The sequence below is a fragment of the Lissotriton vulgaris genome, chromosome 1_1, assembly GCF_964263255.1.
Source record: "Lissotriton vulgaris chromosome 1_1, aLisVul1.2, whole genome shotgun sequence".
NCBI lineage: Eukaryota > Metazoa > Chordata > Amphibia > Caudata > Salamandridae > Lissotriton > Lissotriton vulgaris.
This window is the reverse complement of record NC_141685.1, coordinates 1116808623-1116821085: the sequence shown is the minus strand read 5'-3', so window position 1 is coordinate 1116821085 and position 12463 is coordinate 1116808623. Positions and strand designations below refer to the sequence as shown.

General features: G+C 47.8%; 1 protein-coding gene across 1 annotated transcript in view; it reads right to left on the bottom strand.

The window, feature by feature from the left end:
* Positions 1–7325, bottom strand: part of LOC147748721 (uncharacterized) — a 121736-nt gene extending 114411 nt beyond the window's left edge. The window contains exon 1 of the mRNA XM_086963687.1: positions 7165–7325. Coding sequence (XP_086819813.1) covers positions 7165–7229 — 65 coding nt within the window. The 5' untranslated portion in view covers positions 7230–7325. The remainder of the gene's footprint in view (positions 1–7164) is intronic.
* Between the last annotated feature and the right edge of the window lie 5138 nt (positions 7326–12463).

The following is a 12463-nucleotide window of genomic DNA, read 5'->3' as shown; positions in this document are numbered from 1 at the left end:
ACACAAAGAACAGCTGTATAACGAATGTCCTTCCTCTCTGAGGTCAGAGGCCTCCAAGACAAGAATCTATAATCGGCTCACAAGTAAAGGCCTGGGGTGAGCTCATAGGATGTATATCAGCCATGCATCCGGTCAGCTGTGCCAACATCCTGCAGTCGTGGGAGGGGGTTCAAGGAATAAAGAACTAGGAATGACAGCTTCCTCCCCAGCCACCGCATTCAGTGCCCCCTCCCACCCCACCAAGCAGAAGAGGAAGCATAACCTGTAAGTCCACAGGCACAGAAATGGCGAGTCATACAGGATCAGCAACAAATCACCGTGACAATTCAGAAGGGTGCAGGGACAAATCATGTACTTGCAGAACTCAGTGACAATTCATACAGATGCAGTGGCAAATCATACCAGTCGACCTCACAGGGACAATTTATACAGGTGCAGTGGCACTGGCAAATCATACCAGCGGACCTCACAGGGACAATTCATACAGATGCAGTGGCAAATCATACCAGCCGACCTCACAGGGACAATTTATACAGATGCAGTGGCAAATCATACCAGCCGACCTCAGAGGGACAATTCATACAGGTGCAGTGGCAAATCACATACTTGCCGAACACAGTGACAATTCATACAGGCTCAGCAACACATCATATCCCATAACTCATACGGACAAATCTTGTACTTGAAAAACTCGCAGTAACAAGTCACAGGGCAGGAGGGGGCTCCATGAACAGAGAATGTATTTGATCATCCTGTGAGAGAGACAGTGGCTGCACACCTTTACTAGGAAATATCCATGTGATATTTGTATAATCAGAACCTAGACGAGAGGCGAAAGAGCCTTGTAGAGGGCCAAAGAGAGTCAACAAGTTACTGGAGGGCATCACTGGGTGCTGAGAGTGGAGACGGGTTGTTACTTTGCCCTGAAGTAGTGTTCTTCGCAGAGGTGTGTCCTTCGCTCTTTCCTAAATTGAAGAATTGTACGGACAGTCCTGAAGGACATGGGGATTTTGTTTCAGGTCCTGCCTGGGTGTGAAGGAGGAGAAGTGTAGCGCTGAGAGCCACTGGAGGTGGTGAGCTCGTCAACCAGCTAGGCAAGGGTGCTCACCGTGATGGCTTCTTTGATGATGCAGCTGGTTTAGAAGATGGTGCAGGCTGGCATGGGGTGCGTGTGAAGTTCCATGGAAGAGGGTGGTTGGGGAGATAATGCACCATATTTCTTCAAGTCCTTGATGAGGAGGGCTACAGCATGTAGGGAAGGGGAGGGTGACCAGTATGGAGGTTATCAAGCATGTGCATTGCCACCATGTCCCACTGACACTTTGGTAAAGAGATGTGCGTAGAACTATTTGTAATAAGTTCATGTGCGGGAGCCATGAAGGACAGCACTGTCTGCAGAGCTCACAGTAACACAAGTCACACAGACACGGGAGAGAGAGGCAGGTCCATGCTGTAGGCCGGGCCTCACACCTTGGCAGGGACACTTGTGGAGCGAGAGCAGAGCTAGGAATAAACCACAGAACCACAGGCGAAGTTTGCCAGAAATCCATGCAGGTGAGCTAGCACAGCTCAGACGGCCACATAAGCTCAGTCTGTGCCCGTGAGGGGGGTAGGGTGTTTACAACCTCAGCTCGGTTTGGCTGGGAAGTGGTTGCGTGTATCAGTGAACTCCGTCTGTGAGTGCACTTACTGCATCAGCTCCTGCTTTATCTGGGGGGTGGGGGAGGGTGCCACATGAGCTCCAATTGACAAGAAAAAAGGGCCAGCCTCAATCTGTACCGAGGAGATGTCGGGCTGCCTCAGTCTATGCTGGAGAGGACACGATGCAATGTGTTGGAGGGCTCATTCTCGGTCTAGGGCAGGGGCTGGGCTGAGGGTGCTCCCAGGGCGCCTTGGTCTGTCGAGGATCACCTCCCTCGTTCTGGTCCGGCTGGAGGGGCTCCGTTCACAGGGAGGAGGAAGTGAACGTCCTGCTGGGGTGGGTTCATAAAAGGAGATCAAAGTCCATGGCAGACCCAGGGATACATTTACTCAGCCTCGGGGCAGCTGTGCTACCAGAGTGAAGGCAGGAAGGGGCACACAGGGGTAGGGTGGAGCGGGACTGCGCATGTGCCTACTCACAGCGGAGAGTACTCATCAATGCAAAAGAGAAAAGAAGCATGGGCAAAACCAAGAGGCCTAGCCTTTGAGACAGACTTGCTCTGTCAACGTCTTGTATTCATTTGTGATGTACGGCATTGACAAAAATGCACGCTGCGATTTTAATTTTTTATTTTAAGATTTACAGATCTGAGATAGATCTGTAAATAACAAAAAAAAGTATAAATTGGAGTAACGCAAAGGCGTTTTTATTTATAAATTGGAAGGATTAGCAGTAATTTGGTATCTAATCCTCCTTAAAAAAAAAATATAGTACTGTATGGGGAGATGAGTAACTGAGGAGCGGATCAGCTAGCAGGGGGAGGGGAGGAAGAGTAAAGCAGCACACATGGGAGGAAGCAAAAAGGAGGGTGGAGGAAACACACACGAGGGAGAGAACACAGGGCGAACAGATAAACACCCAGGTGAGATGGACGCCGCTTGGGGGAAAGAAGTACACAGGCGACAGAGAGCAACAAGAGAGAGGAGCACACGGATGCAAAAACCCAACATTGAGCACGGGGGTAGAGAAGACCACGAGGGAGACCACTAAAAACACATACACTCTCTTAGGATACCCGAGCAAAAAAGAAAAAAGTTCTCTAAGTGAGCAGTGGAAGGACACAAGTATGGAGGCTTTGCACCAGGGGAGGGGACAAACATGAGAAGGAGAACGCAAGCCATCGAATAACAAGCGAACGTACCTGAATCGAGATGAAGATTGTCACCACTTCTGCCACCAACATGAAGTCAGACTCCCCAAGAAACAGGAAGAAGAAAGTAGTCGCAAACGTGATTCTGATGATCCATTAGAAAAGGCTTGTAGTAGGAGCAATGAGGGGGAGGAGAAATGCGCTGGGGTCAGGCGGGGGAGGGCGGGTTTGGAATGACGAGCTCGCGAGGCGGTGTTGGCGGGGAGGGGGCGGAGCGGGAGAGAGGGTGTGTGTGAAACGAGACGGAGGGGGGGGGAGGGGGGAGGAGAAATGCGGCAGGGAGGAGAGGAGGGGGGAGGAGAAATGCGACACGGCGGGAAGGGGAGGGGGCGGAACGGGGGCGGAGAGGGGAGAGAGAGAGTAGGCAAGGGTAAACAAACACGGACGTGCACGCGCCCGTGACTTTTAAGGTCAATGCGCATGCGCATAAGCTTAATGCGCATGCGCATTGACCTTAAAAGTCACGGGCACTGCAAGGAATCGCCACGATTCCTTGCAGTTAGATAAAGAGTGGATGAGCCCCTATAGTCTCGCTTGCTCGATGCGCATGCGCATCGACAGGCGAGACCTAATAAACAAACTAGCATTGTATTTGAACCGGGAAAAATTGGAATTAAACAATGCAAAAACAAAAGTCATTCGCTTAGTGGATTAAAAAAAAATCAAGTTCAAATGGACGGTGAATGGGGCAACGGTGGAAGAGCAAGGGTCCTATAAATACCTTGGTATAACAATAGGGAAAGGCTTAACACACAAGTAGGCAATAAAAGCCAAAGCACAATCGCTAATTTTTGCATACCGATTATTAGAAACAAAACTGGATTGCCCGAATCACAACCACCTCCTAAAGGTGATGGCTGCTCAAATTTTGCCCACCCTGTCTTACGGTTTAGTCACTTGGTGTGGCAAGGAGGCGGACCTACTAAAGGACCATCGGACAAAGATCTACAAGGCCGTTTTCAATTTGCCAAAATCTGCCTCCCAATCACAAGTGCGGATCGAATTTGGCCTTCAACATCAGAAATTCCAGAGCATGAGCAGCTTCGTAAAGCTTTGCCAAAAATTTCGTTCCGCAGACCCAGACACAATAGACAGTCTATGCTGGGAAGAAATCATGTATCAGGTGGACAAAGAAACATCGAGTGCCTGGGGAAGGTATTTGAAAACCTGTTTGGCAGACCTTGACTTAGAAACAGTATGGGAAATCAGGGCAGATAAAGCAAGTATTAGTAGAGCAGTCAATGACGCAGCAAAACGGAAATCTTTTGGAGGATAAAAACACAATCTCAAAACGTCTGCATGGGTGGACCATCATTACCTCCTACAAATCACTTAAACCGCAAGCATATTTAGCATCACACTTTAGCGGGCATTTAAAAAAGAGCTATACAGACTATCGGATGGGACAGCACGTCTCAAAAGATCTACAGCCATCCTGGAAACACAAACATCAAACAGTGCAGTGTCGACTATGTGGATATAAAACGGAATCCTTATCCCACCTATTATGCGTATGCCCAGCAGTCATGGTCCTGAGGAGATGGTATTTAAAACCCATCTTTAATGAACAGAACATTCGCGCATGCAGACAGGCAGTGATAAGCTGGCTGGGAGGCTCCTCTATAATTCAGGTCTGCCGGGGAGTAAAATTCCTGGCAGAGGTAAAAAAAAACGCTTATGGCAAGCAGAGCAGGAGGAAAACAGAGGAGAATGTTCCTCCAGGTCTGGACCCTACGGGCCAACCACGCAACACATGGACTGAATGCAAAACAGATTAAGAGCTTACTTAGACGGCAGGATCATAGAAGTTGGCCTAGATCCAAATTTTAACTATCGTATTTATAACATTTTATATGTTAGCCAATGGACCCAAGTTGAAAAACCAATGGGTATTTTTTAATGTTGCTTGATATGAATTGTCTGTATAGTCATTTTTAGGTCTCGTGACCCATCAATGCGCAAGCATTGTGGTCACGAGACTATAGGGCTTTAAACAGACTTTAACTGACTGGTGATTTGGTCCTGTGCCCGTGCGCTTTTAGGTCAATGCGCAAGCGCATTGACCTAAAATGCGCGTGCACAGCATCAAATTGTCAGCCATCTGTTGCCCAGCTTGGTGCCGCTCCACCCCCTGCAGCATCAAAGGCTTTCACGGCCGGCCAGCCGTGCTTTCAGTTTCACGGCCGCCCGGCCGTGTGAAGTGCTGCTGTGTCGCATTTCTCCTCCCCCCAGCAATGCCCTCCGTCTTGTTTCTCTCTCTCTCTTCAGCTCGTCGTGAACTAGAGGGGGCCAAGAAAATGGGTTAATTTGCTTCCCGAATTCTATTTTAATTTTTCCGCTTTCATTCTCTACTTTAAATGAGAATTATGAGACGATTACTACTGGGGTGATGCGGATGGCTAGCACCTCCGCTTTGAAAATTGTTCTGGCACCACTGCTCACCTCTTCCCCTGCAAATTTATCCCACCCCCAACAGTGTCCATTCTCACATTTACCCTGTCCGCTTGGTCCATTCTCCTTTACACCTTTCCCTTGCCCGTTTCTGCCCTCTTCACCTGCAGCCACTCACCCCCTCGCGTTCTCCCCCTGCGGTTTACCACCTTCCTGTCACGTCACCTGAGTACCCAGAGGCCCTTTTCCTCCAGGCACATTTTCGGCACAGAACGGTCTGCTCGCTGCTTCACGCGCCATGAAGGCAGTTGGGCTCAAAACATGCACTTTAAAACTGTCTACAGGCTGTAACCACGCAATACTGCTTCTCGAATATTGTTGCTTTATAACAAACCGCGCCTAGACCTGCCCACCCCACCTCATACATGCATTCCCCTTACCGGCGCGTGACCTCACTCCTCTCCCCCACCCCCTCTTTGCCAACTCAGAGGTGTTAGGATATTCAAAAACTGGAACAAGCAACAGACAGAACTAGGATTAATGTTGACACCGCCGTGAACACAAACGCCTGCAACGTCAGGGCAACCTTGGCACGCCCATAGGCTTCTGCAAGGCTGAACCGATAGAACACAAAAATAGACTAACATTTCATAAATTATACACTTTGTTCCATTTCTGAAAGCGTTGACTAGCCTAAGCAACAGATAGTGGATCTCCATTGTCATATTAACGGCTCATTCGGTCTGGTTACAGGTGCATGCTGGGGTCTGTAGTCCTGCATTTAAATTGGCAAAAACAAAATTACCAGAAAGAAAAGGATAAAACCAGGGCTAGGTAAGCCTCAATATGCGACTGCGGGGCGTAGGAGGAAGTCCGTGGAGAGATGCACATGTAATTTCAATAATGAACTATTTACATATGTTATCAGAAAATTATCCAGGGTGCTTTTTTAGAACATTGGCATCGTGGCAACCTTGGGTAAAAATTGCCAGAGGAAAAACAACGGAAAACAATGTGGTTTCAGACAACACTTTTCCCTCCCCTTAATAGGACTAATACCTAAAGAAGATGTATAACCCTAGGCCTTGACCGAGGGCCTTCTCCGACGTTGATCACCCCTTTTTAGGTCGAGACCTAAAACCTGCAACAGTGTTAGAATGAGGCAGCATGCAGGCGTGTATTTGAGGCAGGCTCACCGCAATTATGCGGCTGTGGTAAGTAAATTATGCAGCAGAAAAAAGGCAATGATGCAGCACATTTCGTGATGTAATTACTTCATTGGCTTTTTTAATCATTTTTTACACTTTTTAATGTTGTGTGGATATAGTTATGGTTTTGCCATATAATCCATCATCTACTGCATAATCTGCAGCATTATAAAAAATAATATTTCTCGCTCATGCGGATCAAAAGCGGAGTGGAAGCCCCTACTCAAAGGTCAAGTCATCTTTCAGTCGCTTATTTCTGTAGTTGTTAAATTGGTACTAAGATATGAAATTGTTTGCCCAGACAGTATTACTATGTGTAAAAACATTTAAATAATGAATACATTAAAATTGTGTTACCTTACGCGGTGTAATGCGCCTTTTCTTGCTGCATAATTTGGTGCTCCCTTTCAATTCCAGTGCCCCTGCGTCTACCCCCACGATGATGCATACCTTCACTGCAATCTGGGACTTATAGTTCTGATTTTATAACTGGATAAACAGGACTACAATTCCCACTTTGGAAAAAAAACTAGAACTGGATGTTTTACTCCTGAACACCACGCACCTGCATATAACTCCCAACATAACACACATCCCTCCCCAACAAGGACACATGGACCCACAGCATGGGTGGCCATCCCCTTATATCACGTAAACCTCTAACCCTCGCACCCACTCCCCCACACACGCATAACTGTTTTGCTGGTACTTACAAGTCCAGTTGGATCACAGGCTCCTTTGGTAGTGCGGCCTTCATTGTGCGTTGGGATTTCGACATACTTTGTAGTAGATCCACGGGGAAAGGCACGGTCCCTGTGCCACCTCGAAGACAGCAAATAATGTTTGTCAACCAATCGCCGCAAATACTGGAACTGGACATAAAGCGAGCCTACCGCTCAGTTAAAGCCCATATTTATCTAAATCCCACCTAATTTATGGTGAGAGTGTGCGGATGGGGGGGGGGGGGGATTTCATTTGTCAGTATATCCCATGTAACCCTGCCACCTGCGCTGAATGATAGATCAAACATTATAAAAGAAGTGGCGCAATGTGAAGCAAGAAGAGGAGCCCCACAGTGGTGCATGCTGGGACGAATAATTTATGTAAATTATGGTGTCACCACTTGACCATGCTATCAAAGTGCCTTTCAGGCAGTCTAGTATTTCAAACAACTACACTTAGCATTCTGAGACTAGCAATACTGTTTTCCATTCTTAGTACGGGCCTACAAGTCCCAGAATACCTAGCGCAGTTGGCTTAAAACTCAGCACTGGCTAAAAGTAGTCCTCGTGACATAGTTCTCGTTGTCCGCAACGGCTTGACTCGTACCCTTCTGTTATCTACATCTACAGTCCAGCCCCGCTCCCGCGTGACCTCAGACTGGCACGCGCTGCCTTCAGCGCGCCACGCGCACCTCTGACGGACGCGCGTGCGTTACGTGGGCGCCTTGAACTCAGCCGCTTCACTCGTTAAGCTGCAGCCAAGACTGTTTTAACTTAACTAATAAACATGATCCTGGGCTTGTGCCGCTATCTCCCCGAGAGTAGATAAACACATGGATAAACCCAGAGGAGACGATAGAGAGAGTCGTCCGAGCATGTACGGGAGTCACGGAAATGTCTTGCCGCTCTGTTGCCTCGTCTGATTCCCAGGTGGAGTTGTTTAAATGCGTCTCGCCTCATAATCTGCAGATATAGCAGGGATTTAGGGAAAAGCATGTCAGACACAGGAAGGTCCTGTCCAGATCCTGGCCTTGCATTCATACCAGCTGCCTCCTCCATCATGCGGAGAGCTGTTGCATTATTTATTGGTCTGACTGCTTTGCATGTGTGTGGGTGAGGGGTACTGAGTGTGAGAGGGGACGGGTGGGAGACGCCTCAGTGTTCAGTACATCGGGGTGACCCCCACAGTGCCCCCTTATCTGCTCCTGCACTCACACCGTGCTCCCACAGCTGCTTCCTGCTCGTTTGTACCCAATACCTGCTGCCACCACACACTGCCCCACCTCTCCTGCTGCCCTCAGTGTTGTCAACATCCGCTGCTCAATAGCGCCCCCTCGCTCACCCGCAGTGCCTTGCACCGCATAGTGAACCCCAGCTTCCTCATATTGTGAACCCCAGCGCCCTCATACATGCTGCAGCCCAGAACTCTGAAGGTTGCCAGTTCAACGTGGGAGTAGTTCTCCCAGTCTAGGTGTTTTACTTGTATTCTGGGATTTGTAGTCATGCAGATTCCATTATAAAATCAGAACTACTACTTGAAGAATGAAAAGAAAAAAAAACCTGGACAATAGCATAGGAGCTGTGGCTTGGGCCCTAGTCCAAGGAAGGGAAGGAAACCCCACTGCTGCTATTTGAACAGACTACTTTAGCAATAATCAGGGTTCAGTAAGCCCCTCAAGCTCTGGACCTTGGTACCACTGCACCTGCTGCACCAATGGAAGCTACACCCTTGCCAGGACAGAGCCCCACACTGTCTTACATCTGCTTCTGTCATGCACTCTCACCCACCACATCGGCTGCCTCTTGGCTAGGTGTGCGCTATACAAATACCATATACATACATTAATGCTGCTACTTTAGCACAGTGCCTTCCTCATTACCTTTTGCTGCTGCACAAAAAAACTCCAAATCTGTTTTTACCTCTCAGTATATCGAAACCTGACGCAGTTTAGCTGGACCAAAACATCTGGTACTGCACTGCCGTCACCCCAAATGCGTTGCTAGTGTATCATAGTACCACATGGGGTATCTCAACCAAGGGAAGCGGGGGAGTATACCATTGGGCCCCACCCTACTTACTCATGCAGCGTTTCCATGTGTGTATGGCTGTGAGCTGCAACACTGACTTGTAAGGGACACTAGTTGTCAGCCACAACAATTTGGCCAACAAAAGAGCAGGATCACCATCTGGTTCCATTAGCCAGGTCCCCTCCGCATTTATACCCTCCATCCACTGTGCTAGCCATTCCAGCTGGGCAGCCAGCATATACAGTTCGAAATCTGGCACCCCAAGCCTCCTTGCTCCATCGGACGTTGTAATGTCTGCAGTGAAACCCGGCGTCTATCATCTCCCCAGATCAGTTCCCTCACCAGAGCATTCAGAGGACTGAACCATCCCCGAGTCATCAGGGTCGGCAAATTAACAAAAAAGTACAGCAACCTCGGCAGCATGACCATCTTTAGTAAAGAGACTCTTGCCATGACAGGTAACTGCAAGGAGCACCAGAATTGCACACAAGCCCTAAGAGTCTGCAGTGCCCTGTCCAAGTTCCCACTTCTCAGGTCTTCTAGAGAATGAAAGATATGAATCCTCAGATATTTGAATGTGCGGGATGCCACATTGATGTCAGCCGGGAGACACGCTGGCTGCGGTGTCGGGCCTCCCAAAGGAAACAAGTAAGTCTTTTTCTTTTTAACCTTCAAGCTTGACAGCGCCTCAAAGCGCTCCAGAAGTGTAAGCGCCGTTGCTGTACCAGGCCCTGCCGCCTGCATATATACCAACAAATCATCAGCATACAACAAAATCGTTGGTATCCGCCCATCTAATGTTATGTCTAGCCCTGTATCACCTTGACAAATCGACTCTGCAAGGGGCTCGATCGCCAGTGCAAACAACAGGGGTGAAGAGGGCACCCCCCTCGAGTCCCCACTGTATGCGATACTGAGAGGATACCGTTTTCCCGATCTTGACCCTTGCAGTTGGTGAAGCATATAACACTTGAACCCATTTCACCCACCTCTCTCCAAGGCCCAGGTCACCATAGTCTCAAAGAGATACTCCCATCCAACTGTGTCAAAGGCCTTCTCCAGGTCCACTATGCTGTTGTCCTGCAGTGCCCCAACACCTTCTCCTGCTACCCCAAAGTGTCCCCATATCTGCCAAAAGCACCCTTCAGTGCTCTATTCCCACCTGCAGTGCCACAGTGTCCTTAAATCTGTTGCTGCCACGCAGCGCCTTGAGACCCTCTGGGTAGGTAGTGCACTATACAAATTCTCTGACTTGACTTGACAATGCCCTTAAACCTCATTGTGGTACCTTGCAGTGCCACCCTACATCTGCTTCCATCCCACAAAACACCTCCATCTACACTTGCTGCCACACAGTATGCTTCAAAATCTGTGGCCACCCTGCTAGAAGCCAACAATCTATCAAATTCATAGGGAGCGTGGAGCCAAGCCCAAGGCATGGTTTGGCTCTTTGCTCTAAAACACGAGCTGGGTCATCAAAAGACGTATCATGTAAATCATGCAACTGACCATTTATAAAAGTATTACACGGCTGTCTATTGTAAAATAAAACACTGTTTATTATTTTGTTGTTAAGTCAATATAACAGACAATAATAACACAGCCGTAAGCACACACAAAATGTAAATGACAGTAGAATATAGAATCCTTACACATCAGATTTTCTTTAGTGGTTTTTATTTTCAGCCTTCTGGCCACTTTCTTTTAGCCGACACATGTTTCATTGCATTGGGCGTACAGCCCTACATCTAGTGGTGGGCGAAGAATTCCGCTCTACCGGAGGAGTTCGCAGAATTTTGCACACTCCGCTCTGAGTGTGCCGTTCTAAAAAATTCCGCCAAGTGACGCGGAGCCAAGTTTTTTCTCTCAAGTGGCTTGCAAGAAAAGATTAGGTGCTAGACCGTCCCCAGTTAGATTTCTCAACGCGGGCGGTCGCTTCAGGTCCTATCCACTCACGTTGAGAACCTGCCGCTCGTGTTGAGGACGCTGCGGCTCGAGTAGAATGTCTACTGGAGCAGCAGAAAGCAGCAGCGCTGTCTGGCGCGACGCATAGTGCAGTTCGAGCACATTTTACAGCCTTGGACAAGATCCTGGTACTAAAAATCAGTGCGAGCAGCGCAACTTAATAGACTTCACGGAGTTCCGTAGAGTGAAACTCCTCGAACTCTGCCCAGACCTACCTACAACTTCCTCATGGCTACAAAAAAAAAAAATATATTTCTATTTTAAGAACAACTACAGTACATAAGTGTTGTCACGCAACACTGTTATGGTGACACATGTATTTGCATCACATTGAAACTTATATTGTGGCATGCAAGTGGAAACCCATGCATGTTGGCTTCTAAATGATTAGAACAATACATATCAAATTACATAATGCCGAATATTCAAATGTAGTTACTTGCATATCAGTCAATTGTCAGTCAATTCCTTTATTCTCGATAAATTAATATCATATAAAGACAAAATAGCACAGTCATATATACAAACAATTACGGCGAAATTGAATTAAAAATGTACAGTCAGTTACAGTTACAATAAAACTCATTAAGATTAAGAATTTCATAGATAAAACTCATTAAGATTAAGAATTTACTTGCATATCAGTGTAACCATCCCATACCAAGCCGTGCTGTACAGAATACAAATAAGACTCTAGTAAAATGCAAAGGAAGTTAATGGATAGAGTCACTGTGTCATGCGCAATCCAGCTACCCATCACAACTAGGGGCCAGTGAAAATACAGCCAAATTACCAAACTATTGATCCATTGTAAAGCGTGGCATCATAAAAACCTCCCAAGTATACTCTCTAAGAAAACATGCATCTAACACCACAAGTGTTGTTCCCAATAACAGCACCAAAAAAAACTGTCAATGTCCACAGATATATAGTATTCCTCTCTTAAATAAAAGAATATGTAATCAGACCAAATATCCAATCAATCAATCAATCACCAAAATTTGTATAGCGCGCTACTCACCCGTGAGGGTCTCAAGGCGCTGGGAGGGCGGGGGGGGGGGGGGGGGGGGGGGGTTGCTACTGCTCGAACAGCCAGGTCTTTAGTTGTTTCCTGAAGGAGAGATGGTCCTGGGTCAGCCGTAGGTGAGTGGGGAGGGAGTTCCATGTCTTGGCTGCCAGGTAGAAGAATGATCTTCCTCCGACGGTGGATTTCCGAAATCGTGGGACGGAGGCGAGGGCGAGGCTGGCGGATCGGAGCTGGCGGGTGGGTGTGTAGAATGTGAGGCGGCTTTTGAGG